We start from the raw sequence: 17,532 nt of genomic DNA, 5'->3' as shown, positions 1-17,532 counted from the left end.
CAAAAATATTTGCTTACTCAGGTCTTTGAGCTCCTAAGCCTTTGAAAATAATAAATCCCTTTATGTTTTGCAAAGCACTGTACACCTCTTCAGTAATTACATACATCATGGATATATGTAATTGTGTAAGTAATACATGTTCATTAAACCTTTGCAAACCTTAGCTCAAATTAAGAAGCTAGAAGTAGTTATTTCTAGATCATGTCTTTACTAGAAGAATTCCTAATAAAGAAAATAATCTTTTAAAATGAGCAAAGTTAATTTGTGTTCAGATATCTCCAGCACAGGCATTGCATGATACTGCAAACACTGCCAGCTGAGATCACAAGGCATCTGTTTAAAGGCTCAGGTTTTGTACTCAAACGGAAAATATGGAGTTTGAGATACCCATCACAGATTGTGTCTTGTTTTATGCATTTGTCCGCACAGTGCTTCTTACTTGAGCTGATGGTTAGCTGCTACAGATAGGAAGTTTTTTCATCTTATTATTTGTATTAAAAGGTTTTGACATTAGCCGAGATGGTCATTTAGGTCCATCTGACTTTGTGCTGAAATTGGATTGTTTTATCCATTCACCAGAGCTGCTGCTCTTGCAGAGACGAATTCTGCCTGGTGATAGTGTGTTTATTTTTTAAGGCTATAGTTGAATCTTTCCTGTTTTCCCTCATTTCTTTAATTTAATTTCCATCAATGCTTTACTTGTATACAAACTGCGAAATATTTTTCCTTTTACTTACAGACTTTAATATCCTTAAAGCATTCTCTCTTTTTTCCTTCTGTTCTCAAATACAAGTATATAGTTTCTCAAGATTGCCTACAAGCTCCGCTTACAGTTACAGGTGGGAGGTTCCCACTCTGGTTTGGTGACAGAGTGGAAACTATTCTATGTCATGTCGCTAACACTGGTATTCAGCACAAGCGCAGTAGTGAGGATAACTCAGGATTATCCTGGTGACTGTGCCACTAGCACAGGAACTGTCAATTGTGTCTTTCATTTCTTGCCCCATATGTTTTGCATCCTTGCTGTTGTACCAGGAGCCATCACAGAGCAGCATTTGTGTTTGAGTACGTGCAGTTGAAATAAGAAGTGCAGGAGTTGCATAATGTCCAAACTGAGCTCTACTTTTCTCAGGAACATAAATAATTTAATGAACTGGTAACTCAACAGACATTTAGGCTGTTATTTGCAGCAAATAATCATCCAGAAGATGCTTGTTCATATCACCCATTTTGTATATAATGGTCGGTTAGTTAGACCTCACGGGCAGTTACTCTGACACCTTCCTTCACTGTAAATAAGGGTAATACTATTCACCTGCTTTATGGCACATAGACATTAACTATTCAGCCATGTCAGTATTTAAAGATGATAATATAGATAATACTTATTTTATATGTATGTAGAATGTCAAATATTAAAGAAAAGTGACACTAGCTACACATCATGGTTGATATTTTAATATTCAGAGAAGGCAAAAGTACCAGGTTGGTTATTGCTGAATTAATTATATGGGAAAACTCAGCCGTGGAACTAGAAGCCTGCCAGAAAGGACAACAAAAGATATCTTTGAGATCTTATTTGGTTTGGGTTTTGTTTTCGATATTAAACTTCAAAATCAAATAGACTTAAAGTTTTTAAAATATTTTAGCATTAAAATGTTACAAACACCCTTACCTTGTGTTGTTTCAAATACTTAATCTGATACTTGTCCGTGAGATTTTTTAAAGTGTATTATAAGAATTTAAGTTATCGAACTTTTTAAGAGATGTGCACATACAGGAAAAATCCCCTGTACTGGAAAGATACAAAGTCAAAACAATTTTGTTGTCTTCTTCAAAAATTCTGGTTGTCCTTTGCAGTTCAGTACGGCTGCCATCTATCTGGCCTTTTCCCATCAGGAATTCTGCTATAATAATGAAATCTGCAGCATGTACAGAAATTGTACTCAAGCTTATGTTAACAGTCCTGATAATATATTTTTTTAGGTTTCCTCTACGCTCAGAACAGTACCAAACACAGCATTAAAGAGCGACTTATGAAGCTCTTGCCCTGCTCGGCTGCCAAAACGACATCTCCTGTTACTAAAAGCAAGTTTTATTTTTCATTTGAATTTTTTTTTTTTTTTTTTAGGTTTGCATGCGTCAAAAGTTATACTTTCATTAACTGCTCATTTGAGATAGACGATATCTACTGAAGTAACCACATGCTCTATTGAGGTTTAAAAGGAAATGATGAACACATTTGTGGGCTGGTAACAGTTTTGTCTGTGCAGAGCAGGATGGCAAGATACCAGTGCCTGGGTCTGCTGCACAGGAGCTGCTGGGTTGGAAGTTTTGCTTCACAAGTGAGCTGAGAAGTGATTTACTGGTTAAATTAATTATCTGCTCTCTGTATTTAAAAAGTGATATATTTTTGTGCATGTATCTGTGTGTGTTTGCTATCCAACACACAGGATAGAAACAGCAGTACTGGCCTGGGAGGAAAGGCAAAATATTTAGAGAATGAGGCCTGAAGTATGCATCTGAAAGAAAAATAAAAATAAGACTGAAAACAAAGTATGTGAATGTAGAGATAAAGGAACAGGAAATTGACATTGCCATTTAGTGTCTTGATGTGCTGCAAAGAAAGAAAATCTTGCCAGGGTAGCTAACGGATAAAAACAGGGGGAGGGAGGAGATCCACACTTACATAGATATGTAAATCTCTAGATAAATTATAGTAATAACACTGATGTGTTCCCATATTAATTGGCTACTATAACTGATTTTAAAATATCTCAGTGGACACAATTCATCTAAATTATTTTGGCTTGATCCTAAGAACTAATTTAAGCACCTAAAATTACAAGCCGAGTGGTCCCTGAGCTTCCCTTAAACTCTTCTGATAAAGCCTATCAATTACTCCAAGGTAAAAAAAAATACCTCCAACCACAATTCCTTCTATCCAGTGATTATGGACAAAGGGAGGCAACCTGGCCACAAACACAGGGTTCTGTTAAGTGCTGAGACTACAGCTGTATGGATCTAGGCTTTCTTTTTGTTACCCCACTTCACTGTTTTTCATACACTCCTCTATAAAGACAACTGTGGTACTAGCTTTCCTTTCTGACTATTTGCGATATCAAAGATGAAAAGCTCTAAATATGAAGATGGACAGTGACTTTTTCATGGTGGCTTCAGCTGAAGTGTTTTACTTGAAAACAGAGTAGCTTAAAAAGGTCAGTTACTGTTGCGACACCTACTAGTAATTCTTTATGTGGAAGTTACTTTCAGCTATGTGGCATGAGTAATATAGCCTTAGACTATAAAAGGAATCATAGAATCATGGAATCACAAAATCACTGAATGGTTTGGGTTGAAAGGGACCTTTATAGATTGTCTAGTCCAACCCCCCTGCCATGAGCGGCGAGACATCTTTCACTAGACCAGGGTCACTCAAAGCCCTGTCTAACCTGACTTTGCACACTTTGAATGAAGTGGCACAGAATAGGAAAAGCAAATAGTACAGAAGGAATAGAAGGTTTTGTCTGTTTGTTGGAAGTTGGTTGGAGAGCAACACATCCTTATTCTTTGCACTTTTCTATGTGAACTTTTTACCTGCACAGGTAACAAAAATATTTAGTCAGTCTTAGTAACCGTGAGTGTGCAAAACTAGTATTTTCTTGCTATAAGTATTTTATAAACCAGAAGAGAAGTTAAAATAAAACTTGCATTGAATATTTGGTACTTGAGAACCAAGTAGTAGAAAAAGATGCATTCAGCATTTTTCTCTGTACTCTTGTCAATAAAGAAATGTTGTATTATGATATTATATTAAATATCATTGTAGACACAGATTATTATCCCATTTTGACATAATGTGCCATTTGATTTCTGCTAGCATGAATTAAGCAACATTTTAATGTACTAGGAACTAGTACTACCTACAATAACAAAAACATAGTGTGAATTACTTAGAAATTTTTGGACAAATAGTACTCAAACAAGTAGTTTGTTGAACCATACATAGCCTGAATTTGTACTTCTGTGCTTAACTTCTACCAGTATGTACAGGAAAAGATTGCCTGGATAAATACAAGCTTATTTCAGCATTGTCATTCAACAAAGCATGTCAAAGGATTCTGCTTCTTATTTGTGTGCTTTAGCCTAGTAAGCCTAAGCTTAAATCCATCCTTCCTTATCTAAATTCTTAAATAGGGAGAACTAGACTCAACAATGATTTTGGAAACTAAAAGCATTTATGAATGAAAGGTTCAAAGCTTAGCTCCCAAGACAAAAGCATTTAAAACTGTCTTTACTATTTAGGTGGAAGAAAGCGACTTATTAATAAAATCAGTAAGAATATTTTGTTTACTATGTTAATGAGTGAATATGAACTTGTTTCTGTTTTTCAGTTGACATATGTTAGCCTTTTATGGGGGAGGAAGAAAAAGATCCCTTTACTTTCTTAGATTGAAGAAACTAGAGAACTGAAATAATTTTTCATTAATGTCATAGAAATCATGAATGTTTCATAATAGATATATTTTCACACATTTTTCACACTATAGAGTGTTTTTCCACTCTGGATAACAGTAACCATGAGTGTGAAGAAAAAAACTTAAAACCTGCAAGTGACTCATGAGTGCAATAATATTTTAATCAGCATAGTTGACACATTATAAGGACGTTTGTGGTGATCTTATTTTTGGATTATATATAAGAGGATACCCAAATAGACTGTGAGATGACTGTTACAATGAAACTTTTCACTAACAGAAAGACAACATCACCACACTGCAGTCTTCTGCATTGCCACTGCATAATTAAAACACAGTAAAAATGTTTATTGCTAAAGATACTCTAAATATTGTGCTCAACATCACATTGTCTGGCCTTTATCTCTAGCCTCGCATTTATCAAATGTATTCATTTAGCTTCTAGAACAGCTCGCAGATGTCTCTCTGGGTAGCCAGATGTTTCACAAGTGGATGCTTAGAGACCTCCTTTCCAGTTAAGTCCCTTTCTGTCTAAACAATAGCCCATTTAAATCCCATATAACTCCTGGCATATAAAACAGAAGTGACTTTTCAACAGTATTTATTCTCAGGTTGACTCATTTGTCAATTATATATGAGCACCTAGTGTTGACTTGCAGTTGACAAAAAGGCCGTTTACTGCATATCTACAGCATGGCATTGTTATAGGGACTTTAACAACTATGCAAAGAATATAAAAGATAAGTCTCTTGAGACATGATGGAAAGGCTTTAAAAGCCTTGCAGAATAAACCCTGGCAGTTCTTATGAATAATTGAAATAGGATTCCATGACTTTGCTACACCTAGGTTAGGAAGACAGCTTCTTCAATCTGGACCAGCTTTATTCCAGTCTCTTCTCTAAGGGTAGGATTTACAAAACTTGTCATTTGCCCCTCGGCATTTCAGAAGCTATCTTTTTTAAGAAAATAACAGAAATTTTCTTATAATCTTGTGTGTTCAGATACTATCCCTTTAAAACTATTATCAAACATCATAAGGTCAATGTAAAGTTATGTCTCCTGGGTTTTTTGTCAAAAGCGTTTAGATTGGAAGTTTTCACAAAGACAGTGGTGGTCTATGAGTCATCTGAGAGAATACATAAACAACAATGAAAAAGAAAGTTGTTATAGCTTGTCCACATGCCAACACATAATGGAGATTCTAAGACTATGGGCAACACTGAGATCATCTTCTTGAGATGAGTGCCAACAGCAACACCTCTTTGACAGCAGAAAGGACAAGGCTTTCTGATTTTCTAAAGATTTATCCATGTAGTTTATATATTTTTATTATACCTATTTAGAGGTTGTTCATTTTTTGTTTAGCTGAACTGTATCTTCTGATGCAAGATTCCTCCCAAGCAGCTGAAAGTTATTACTACTGCAGTGTAGTAGAACAAAAATATGTGAAGATGTGAGCGTAATACGGTTTTAAGGGACTGTTCTAATACTGTACTTTTATGAAAATTGAACTGAATAAAACTGTGTTTGAAGAATGTAGAGTCCCACACACTGATGAAATAAAATCTATATCTTCAGCATTGTAGAAGAAACAATTAAGTTTGTTTATTGTCTATCAAGTTACACATCTATAGTTGGTATAAATCTTAAACCAGAATAAGGCAATGACTTGATTAAATTAGTCTGAAGTCCTACATAAACTATATTTGATGCTGGGAGTACTTAAAAATAGGTGCACACATTCATGTTCCTGATCAGGCACTTGGCTGGCACTCCATATAAAAATGTGTACTGTAAGTTTCTTTTGCTATTTTATTGAACTTTCATATTTAAAACTCTACCTGGAGAAAATATATCTCATAGTCTTTTAGGGCTGCACTGGACTCTAAACCTTAAACGTATATATCCACATTATTATTACTTACCTAATGATGAGGCCACTAAAATACTCATGTTCCCCACTTAGGCTGCTCCCCATGAGTAATTATGATGCCATGAAGGGTACAGTACTCAAAGTAAGACGAACTGTTGAATATGCAACATCAATCTCACATACACATTCCAAAGCACAACTTCAAGGTAAAAAGAGAACACTGAGAATTACAGTCCAATACAGTGAATTCACATCCATTAACTAACCAAGGGAAAATTTCCAGTATTCTGGAGTCGCTGAATTTCTGTAAAATTGTTTTCTTTTTTCAGAGAATCTTAGAACCAGAAAAGTAATTCTAAATGTGTCATGCATGCTCTTGCAGAATGTTGGCTTTCCAGTTTATTGCTATTTGTACTGATGTGATAATATCCAGATTGCTGGATCATCACTGCCGTTCCATGTTCTGTGCAGGCACTGAAGCAAACAGATAACCTTTCCTCGTGAGTTTAAAATGAAATGCCATTTGTCTTTAAAGCTGCAAATGCTGTTCTTTAAAAGAATGTCACTTAGCTTTCTTTTTGTCTGCAAGGGTTAGATATTTCTGCAGCCTATATTTCTTGTTTCTCTCTCTCTTGTATTCTGTAGACATTGTAGAAGATGAAATGGAAATGGCTACAGTACGACATAGACCTGAAGCTCTTGAACTGCTGGAAGCACAGAGTAAATTCACAAAGAAGGAACTTCAGATCTTATACAGAGGTTTCAAGAATGTAAGCACTTCCATTTTGAATTTATGATATATGTACAGGATAGGCCACTGCAGTCTCAGCAGTATAAGAATGACTGGCAATGAAGCTCATGGGATTCAGTAGGTAAATACTGCATGTCTCGTCAGGTGAGGAAACCATCACTCTGCAAAAACTGGACTCCTTAATGACCAAAACATGCAGCCAAATTACAAAGCATCCAGAAGAGAATAGTAACGTAGTATAGTAGGACTTTGTTCCAACACACTGAAAATTGTATTGGAGTTGTTTGTCAAAAGGTGAATTAATGGGAAAGAATGTAAGTCCTGAATAATTTGGTTAGTGAGAAAAAAGATTTTCATTTTTGTGTTCACAATAGCTATCACAAGAAGTAATTTGCATAAATTGCACTAGTGGAATTTTTCATTAGATGGACAGCAATAGTTCACTTCTTCAGTCCTTCCTTGTTCCTCAAGTATATAAAGTTTTCAGATCCATTTACTGGGACTCATTATTTATGATGTTTTTTGGGTTGATATATGTGCTGTATTGACAGGTCAAATGTTTTTATTTGGTGGGGATCCCCACTAAGGACCTCAGTGCATAAGTACAGTCTGCCTCCTCTTTCAGTGCATACTTGATGTCCTGTGGTGCTCGGCTTGGTGCTGACACGTAAGTCACCCATGGTTACTACAGCAGAGAAATCAGACACCAGAAGATTTTACTAAATATTATTAAATTCTGTCTCTATATGAAAAGTAAAAGCTGCCTCTAATTTTATTAATACTAGAAAATCTTTCTTAAAAAAATACCGTCTTTTTTTCTGTCTTATTCTGCTATCTTTTGCATGATTAGCACTTCTTTAGGATATATGTCATTAACCTTGTGCAGAAAATACTTGATATTAAAAAAATTCATAACAGAAATTGCTTGCAAATAATAAGTGTGTGATATTAATCTATGTACTCAATAGTGAGTACTGCAGCTGTGCAGGTTCTAAGTCTCCTGCTGAGCTGGAGGCAAAGATAAATCTAATTACATTTATCTCCTTTTGATTTAGTTCTTCTTTCACGCTTAAAAAAGGTCGCCTTCTTGCCCTTGGTATTTACCACGCAAGTGAAATTGTGTAACAAAGTATAATAATGCTAAAAGCACAGTGAAGTTCAACTATGGAATCAGAGAGAGTATTTTCAATAACTTTTACAAGAAGAAGTGTAAGTCTTGGAGAATTCTTAAATATCATGTATTTTGTAATTAAAACAAGTCATGCAAATGGTGATTTAAAAGTACATTTTTATCGAAAGCCTACAATGCAAGTAAAATACAGTTACTTAATGTGTTCTGTCATCCTTAGTTCCAGAAGGTATATAATGTTGGTACGTTAGTCATTAACAGTGATTGCTCTTAAAAGCTTTTCATTTCCTCAGGGTACCAGAGAACATTCCCCTGCTAATGACAGTATTCCCAAACGTCCTTAATTATCTAAGGCAAAAAGGTACAAAGTATGGTGGATAAAATAAGCCTTCTGTCTGTTTCTTTAAGAATAACTTTCTTTAGAGTCTCAGAAATCAAGGACCTTGACAATTTTCTGCATAAAATGAGGTATGGAAAAAGTGAATAGGTTATAAGAAAGTATTTTAAATGACTGGTTTACCATTTTTTGAAAAGAGGAATTCCAGTTCTTCATATGCTTTTGTGTTCTAAGATGTAAGTTCTACTTATGTCAAAGGCATGTCGATGGTAATACACAGTAATACATCTTTATTCAGGTGTTTCATTTCCTTATCGGTACATGATAATCCAAGACTTGTGTGTACAAATATCTTTAACTACGTGGTGTCCTGGTCTGCATAAGACAAAGTATTGCCAGCAAGTTGACAGAGGTGATCCTTCCCCTCTATGCAGCAGTTATGAAGCCACGCCTGGAATGCTGTGCCCAGATATGTGCTCCCCAGTGCAGGAGAGACATGGACTTACTGGAGAGAGTCCAATGCAGGGTCATAAAGATGAGTGAAGGGATAGAAGCATCTCGTATATGAGGAAAGGTTGAAGGGGGTGGAACTGATGATCCTGGAGAGGAGAAGGCTCAGGAAGATCTCATCAATGTGTATGTTATCATTTATATCAATACCTGAAGTGAGGGTGTAAAGGTGGAGCCAGGGTCTTTTCAGTTGTGCCCCATGACAGGATAAAAGGCAGTGGGCACAAGCACAGGAGGTTCCTTCTCAACGTAAGGAAATCATGTTTCACTGTGAGGGTGAGTGAGTACTAGCACAAGTTGACCAGGGAACTTGTGTAGTCTCTCTCCTTGGAGATATCCAAAAGCCATCTGGACATGGTCCTGGGCAACCAGCTCTAGGGTGGCCCTCCTTGAGCAGGAGTGTGTACCAGATGACATCCAGAGACCCCTCCCAACCTCAGCCATTCTTTAATTCTGTAATATCTGTGATATTCTGTTTAATCATTCCACGAGGAAGGAACCACCACTGAAAATATTTACTGAAACTTACAGGCATTCATCTTCAACATAACGCCATCAAAACTTGTGCACACTCTGTGTTTTATCCTTTTCACGTGGTGTTTGCCTGTCTTGCTATCTCTTCAATAATTTAATTATATAAAGCAAGACATGTTAAAGCATGAATTTAAGTTGCTGTAGCTCCACTGACGTTATGGTCCCGTTAGACTAAATTTACAGCATCCCACAGCACAGTAGGACTGGCATTGCACTGTGCACTGGCAGGAGCTCAAAAAAGTTGTAGTGCAGACAAGTCCTAAAGGCAGCGTAGCTAGTATCAGCTGGCATAATCACTACATGTGCTATGGTTAATTCGATAGAATTAGGCTTTGTGTATGGATTTTTGTTGTATTTGCAACTTTAATGAACTGTGAAATAACTATTGCTATATTATTGCTTGATATTTGGAATCAACATGCAGTAGTCAAACTAGTTCAACCCTATCAGCTAAACTAGTAACTGCTTGCTAGTCTAGGAGTGCATGTTGGCAAGCAACATTTTCCCATCTATGAATCCACAGATAGTCTATCTCTTTATAGAAGGAACAGATACCAAGTCTATCCTTATATAAAGCATAAAAATTTGGGAGATTTTCAACAGTTAAACTTTAATGCTACCAGAAGGCAGATTATCCGTAATTTTGCAAATATTAATAGCCTTAAAGAACACATTTAAGCTTTAGAAGGAACAAGATTTCACTCCTACAATGGTGATAGAAAATGCAAGTTCAAAACTGGCACATCTTTCTGAAGAACTCGAGTATCTCTTTACACGTATCAGATAGTAATGAATAAACAAATTTTAATTTTGTTCTGTATATTTTCAACAGCTTTTCTAGTATGCACATTTTTACTTCTGTCTTTATGCAGGCATGGCAGGGAGAAATAGGTCCCAGACATGACAAATTAAAAACAGTTGATGAAACAGAAGAAAAGCAGTACTCAGTCCCTTTACCTCAGTAAGGTGTTTTCAAAAGCAGCCAAATGAGGGAAAGAATACAAGAATAATGGAAATTTAGAGTGATGATTCCTGTAATATACGGTTCTGTCATCTTGCACTCTGCTACTGAAATACTTCCTGTACTGACGGTATTAACTTCATCTTTGTATTTTATGTACTTTAACCAAAGTTTTTTCCATAAACTGCAATAATTACTTTTTCTACCTACCATGGTACTTTGACATCTACAGCATCTGGTGAGAAATTATCTCCATAGCCAATTATGCCTTCTGTGAAAAAGAATTCATTTCTGTGTGAAACTTGCTGCTTTTATTTTAATAACATATCTATGGTATTTCTGCTATGAGAAAATGAATAACCATTACTATTACTTCTCCAAGGCATTCACTATTTAACACACTTCTAACACATTTCCTTCTTTTCATAACTGAAAAGTTTTTGTCTATCTAATCTCACTCCAGCTTGCAGATTTCCCTGAATCCTGTCCAGTTCTAGGATGTCTGTTCTGAGATAGAGGTGATCAAAATTTCTCACACCTTACATCCAGTTATTTATTATTTACAACTTCAAATTACTTACATATAGTTCTGACTGACTTCAAGTGAGAAAGCAGCAAGTGCTCCTGTATTTCTGCAGCTATTAAAAAGTTTGATTTATTATGTGGTTTTTACTTATAAAAAATGAAAAGGTAAACCTTTAAAGATACTTGCTTTAATTTGATTTTCTGGTGTCTGTAAATTACACACTAAATCCAGCAAAAAGTAATTAAAATAGAAGGAGCATAGCATCTCAGATAGTATCTCTGTATGTACACACCTGAAAGCTTCAGAGTCTCAGTTCACACTCCAGCATAGCTGATGCTGTAGGAAGCAAGAAGTAGAGGATAGCTGTAAGAAAGAGCCAAAGAGTATTGAAATGCCTGTGTTGGCAATGGCTGTTTTGGTAGCCGCCAAGGACAACATTTAAAATACAGAAGGAGATATGCTAAAGAAAAGAGAAGGAGGTGAAAAAAGCACCTTGAAATGAGCTAACTACTACAAGGACAAATATGAAGGGACAACTCATGCCTATACTAAGTAATTTAACCACTTTAAAGATTCTATACTTCAGAAACATTCTTAACGGAAGTCGTAACCTCTCCTAAGGCTCCCAAGGTTGCCCTCAGCCCTCTGGTTTTACAGTGTTTCCGCACTCTTGTTGATGAGTTGTTGCTCAGCTGTCATCGCAGTGGGACCTCTCCATTTTGTATTTGGCTTCCTGTCATCCCATTTCTTGTAAACTGAAATTGTGATTGCTGCAGTCATTAACCTTTCAATCCAATGGCTCTGTGGCAGGCCTAGTACAAGTGGTACTTTAAAATAAATTGCACAGACTTTCAAGCATGCACTCAATATGTGGTCTTTCTTTCTCTTTTGTCCATTGATGGGTCTCTCAAAGTTTTATAAATTTCCCTTAGCTAGGGCACATTTCCATTTTAAAAATACTTAGAGAATGCTTTTGCTGCATGAAAGATATTCCTGTGCTAAACGTAAATGTTAATGATCTTTTAATTTTGGTTTGATTTAATTTTAATTTTGGTTGATAATTCCCATCAAAGATGCTGTCAAATTCTCTGTTGGGAAACAGAGAAAAGTGAAAGGATTTTTGATGAACATTAATCTTATCCAGATTTATATCAAAGAAAGTGCAAACTGAAGTCATGCATGCATAAAAAAATGTCCCTGGATACATACTGTAGCTTTAAATAGGTAGCTCCATACTTGTGACGTTTATTGGGAAAACATCATTTTCAAGGTACCTTTCTTCCCTATTGCTATTAGCAAATGAGGCAAACAATAACAGTAAGGTAATAACCCTGATAATGTAGCTCAAATATAGGTTCCCATCACACTACCCATCCATGTAAGAATACTTTTATGCATAACCCAAAATATGGTAATTTATTCAAAGATTTTTCCATTTCGATTATAATTTGATGGAAGAATTATATTACTATATGTTGCATTTGTGAGTCTCACAGAAAGTGCAAAGAAAGCTTATTTTATAGATCATAAAGCTCATTTATTGATTGTCTACAGCATTTGAGTTTTGCATGATATTAAAAAATGCAACTACTCTCATTGTCCTTTTCTGGGAAATTCCTTACCTTTTGTTTGTTGTTCTGTTAGTCTCTTGTGAGGATAAAGTGGTTGTTTTATCTAATTAACTATATTTCCAATCTAATGAGTAGGAAATAAAAACAGACAGTTCATGTCATGTGGGTTTATCCATCTAAGGTATATCTACATACCTACCTGTAAGAATATTCATAGGAAATTTCTTATAACTTGGACTAAATGACCTCCAGAGGTCTCTTCCGGCAAAGAGTTTCATCAGTTTGTGATCTGAACTGCCCACATTCAGGGTAAATAATTAATTTAACATACAGGATTAGCTACTGGTTTGAAATTGATTGCTGTTTCTCTATTGTGCACAGCAGCCCAATCCCATAAAAATCTCTCTTACAGTGGGAATTTTCACATTCTTCGCTGTAAAAAGTCTCCATAAATAAATGAAATCTGCATTAATGCTTACCATGGAAATTCAGACTGATGTTTGATATGTCTTTGTATCTAGAAAATATTGGCAGTGAGAAATTAAAAAAGAATTTTGGATCAGTGAGACAGAATCTTATGTCATCATTAACATTAACTGACAAGAAAGTCAAATCCAAAGTTTTGATGCTGATCTTCAAACTAATTCTCCAGTCCTAGACCTCATATGATAAGTGCTCACATTATGCATTAAAAGCTGTCTAAAATTATCTGTGCTAGATCCAGTGGAATGATGTAGAAAACTTAAGTTTAGCACCAGCTCTCATTACATTCAGTTTATTCAGAGACTGTGAACTGCAATTAAGAAAGCCTTCAGGATGATAAGGAAGCCACTTAGGCTGCCTAATATAAAACACCAGGTACAAATATTTATCTGAATTTATATCCCTCTCCAAAGCCTCTTTTCACTCTCCTAAATACTAGGCATCTTTATGAGCTACAGCCATCTGCTGAGAGTAGATGCCTGAAACAAAATTGGTATAACCTACAAGTGGTATAACAGCCCAGTAGTTAAAGCATTTTCCCACACAACAGGAGTTTTAAAAAGTGAAAGAAAAATTACAAATTTGATAGAAGTAACTGGGAATTAGAAGAGCATAATTGAGTAGGTGCACTGAATAAAAATTATTTTCATTTTAGAAATCATTACTGCAATTTTTGTTTAATGATGAAGATGAAGGTTACATATATACTGTGCATTTTGCGGTATATGCACTAGCTTGTGCAAAACCTGAAACATCTCAATTTAATTTTTAGAATACTGGAAATAAAGTTTTCAGACTGGTTTACATTCTCTTATATATATTTTTTGTGTGATATTGTAGGAATACTAGATATATTTGATTTGCTTATTGCAATTGGAATTTGGTGAGAAAGGAGGTATGAGAAATGTATCTCGGTATCCTACACCTTTAGAGCTATTCCTCTAACACAGTCTCTGATTTATGACTAATAGAGATGTACAGTTCTGTCTTTCATTTCTGTCTTTCAAGTGTAGTTTCTGAGATAATCAATGTCGTGATTAGAATTCATTTAGTATGAAGGGAAAATGTGTCCTGTTTTATTATATTCGTGAGATGCTAAAAGCTGACAAGGGACATAGGCATTTGACTACAAAAGAGATTTAAAAAATGGATGATAGAAAGAGTTTGAATACCTCTGTGATGATCTGAACAGAGAATTTGAAAGCTCATTTGATTTTACTTGCTTCCTTACTTAACCTTCTACACCTATTCTGAAAAATGAGAAGGAGCAAAGACAACATAATCCTTTTAGTTTATATCTCTGGAACACTGTGTATTATGAAACAGAAGGTTTCACCCTATGAGAAATAAGGCTTGGATCATTTATCTCTGATCATCAGTGTACCCCATCTCACAGAGCCAATATGATGTCTTCAGTTCATTGTCACCCTATTCAGTTCTACACTGAATCTACACTGAATGTTTGTGTTGCAAAGGATAAATGCAGATTCAAGATTACTACAGATCAGAAGACAGTGAAGAAAACAAAACCAGGCATGAGTAACAATGGCACTAATGAAAAAGTAATTTGCCCCTCACATTGGTTTTCTAAATCTTGTTCTTGCAGACAAAGTAGTTTAGAGCCTAAATATGCTTTTCACCCTCCTCTGGGAGTCCTAGGATATCAAGGAAGATTTCATTTTACCAGAAGTCAATGCAGTTGCTTTTCCCTCAAGGTTTGACAACTTTCTGCAATAGTCTTTGGAAGAAAAATATTGGTCACTTAAAAGGTTTCCACCTAGTTCTCCTGGCTAACATGAAACAATAATAAAACTCTTTGACCTGTATCCCCCTGTGACCTTGAATATCAAATAAAGGCTGGGTTGCTCTTACTGGGTAACAGTGCATGAAATATGTCATAGAATCATAGAATAGTTAGGGTTGGAAGGGACCTTAAAGATCATCTAATTCCAACCCTCCTGCCACGGGCAGGGACATCCCACTAGATCAGGCTGCCCAAGGCCCCGTCCAACCTGAGCTTGAACATCTCCAAGGACGGGGCAGCCACAACCTCCCTGGGCAACCTGTGCCAGTGCCTCACCACTCTCATGGTGAAGAAATTCTTCCTAATGTCTAGTCTAAATCTGCCCTTTTCCAGTTTATACCTGTTCCCCCTCATCCTATCACCACAAGCCTTTATGAATAGCCACTCTCCAGCGTTCCTGTAGCCCCTTCAGGTACGGGAAGGTCGTTATAAGATCTCTGAGCCTTCTCTTCTCCAGGCTGAACAAGCCCAACTCTCTGAGCCTGTCCTCATAGGGAAGGTGCTCCAGCTCTCCAATCATCTTTGTAGCCTCCTCTGGTCCCGTTCCAACAGTTCCAATTCTTTCATACGTTGAGGATTCCAGAACGGGACACAGCATTCCAGATGAGGTCTCACAAGAGAAGAATAGATGGGCAGAATCACCTCCCTCAACCTGCTGGCCACGCTTCTTTTGATGCAGCCCAGAATGCAGTTGTCCTTCTGGGCTGTGAGCACACATTGCCGACTTATATTGAGTTTCTCATCAAGCAGCACCCCCAAGTCCTTCTCTGCAGGGCAGCTCTCAATTACATCATCTCCCATCGCGTACTGATGTCCATTGTGCTGAAAGTTTTTATGGAGATGCTGGCTCCTCTACACAAATGGTGTGTGAACAGCAGTGTTATGGACACAAATAGGATGTATATACAAAGAAGCACCAATAATTCATCTTTTCAAATAGATGCAGTGATGTCACCTGAGTGGGTTGTGCCTCACGTATATGAACCTATTAAATTTGTAGCATAGAAATGCCAATAAAATACAGGGATTAAAAAAGGAATTCATGTATCTTCCCAGAAAATTAGATAGTAATAATTCAAACTGGAAATAAACACATCCCGTGTTAGAAAACTCCAGTGACTTGCTTAGCCTTAATAAACTGAACAACAGACAAATGCATAGTGAAGACATATAACACGCATAGCTCAAACCTCAATTTTTTTAAGTAGTTATTATTTACTAGTTGTGCTTCAGATCAATTGTTTTTTCAATTTTACATGACTGAAGAAAAAAAAAAAAAAAAAACTCTTGCCAAGGCAGAATTTTATTATGTTTCAAAAGCAGTGGCATTCATTTACTAGGGGCTAACAGGAAACTTTTTCATATTTCAAACAAGACTATGTGAAAACCTTGTAACAAACTGAGCAATAAATAATGCATACATTCATTATATATTTCCTTCAAGAGTTATTCAAGAAACTTTAAAATTTTTAAATATAAGAGTAAAAAAAATTTGGAGGTACAGTTTGACAGACCTAGCATATAGTTGTCAGTTGTGACAAATTTACAGACCTTAATGCATTCAGCGGAGATACTCATTTCAATTAGTCTCGCAGTTGCTGGCAGAGACTGAAATCTTCTTTTTGAAAGTTAATAATGAACTCAATTCCTACACTTCTATTGATCTCATGACTTACTGCTGTTCATGGAGATACTTGATGTCATGTTCTCTAGGGAAAAACTGTCATGTAGCATAGCAATTATTGTCTTCGTAATGGTGATTGCTTACTTCTGAATTATCTCTGAAAAATGTAGATGCCAAGTCGCTAATTAAGCAGTATACAAAGAGTGTGATTTTAAGCACCTAGTATCAATAATAGTGGAGAGCATCAAATACCTCTAAAGCTCTTCTATACTGTTATATTTTAGTGGAATTGTATTTCTCTGTGTGCTTGTCATTCCATTCTGTTTGAAATTGGCGGTACCCTGTCCTGTGCTCTGGTGTGCTCTCACCCAGGCTCATGAGAAGGCATTCCATCAGTCATGCCAGGCTGACACTTGATGCACAATGTATACCTTCTGCTCTGCAAGCCAGCTGCTCGGTGAAATTCATCTGCTGGTGGAGATGTTTCCTACCGCAGAGCTTTTATGTGCATCACTATGGGATATCTGAGGAATAGAAATGTTTATGTACTATAGTACGAGCAACAAAATATCTTCTTTGTCTACGGCTCAATGCAGTTACTTTTTTGCTGCATCTGGACTGAGCATTAAAAGCATGGTCCTTAAATTATGTTGTTGGATTTGGGTTTCTGGGCGATAACTAATATGAGAGAAGTAAAATTTGGTGCAATGCACCACTGGTGATGTCATTTAAGAATTTAGGAAGTAGAGAATTCTTATTCTCTTTCCTCCCACCTGTCCACTTTTCTTCATGAGGTCAGATGAATACTAACTGCAACTGCTATAAACACTGCACCTTATAACACACAGCTTGGCATAAAAACACTTAATAAGCCAATTCATCAGTTGATAAAACAGTGTTCAAAAAATCCTACTACTTGCAATTCTTGCTACTAGTTTACATACTTTTAGA

General features: G+C 36.2%; 1 protein-coding gene across 15 annotated transcripts in view; it reads left to right on the top strand.

Annotated features, from left to right (window-relative positions):
- The window catches only part of KCNIP4 (potassium voltage-gated channel interacting protein 4), a 422,577-nt gene that overhangs the window by 368,777 nt on the left and 36,268 nt on the right, over positions 1–17,532 (top strand). For 13 of the 15 annotated variants that reach the window (XM_054065855.1, XM_054065847.1, XM_054065850.1 and 10 more), the window contains one exon: positions 6,997–7,121. In XM_054065855.1, the coding sequence (XP_053921830.1) occupies positions 6,997–7,121 (125 nt within the window). Of the gene's footprint in view, positions 1–1,986; positions 2,089–6,996; positions 7,122–17,532 lie in introns of all 15 variants that reach the window. The other 2 variants (XM_054065846.1, XM_054065860.1) reach the window with 1 other exon arrangement.

Source organism: Cuculus canorus, chromosome 4 (genome assembly GCF_017976375.1).
Source record: "Cuculus canorus isolate bCucCan1 chromosome 4, bCucCan1.pri, whole genome shotgun sequence".
NCBI lineage: Eukaryota > Metazoa > Chordata > Aves > Cuculiformes > Cuculidae > Cuculus > Cuculus canorus.
The sequence above is the reverse complement of the archived record's forward strand: the minus strand, read 5'-3'. Positions and strand labels throughout refer to the sequence as shown.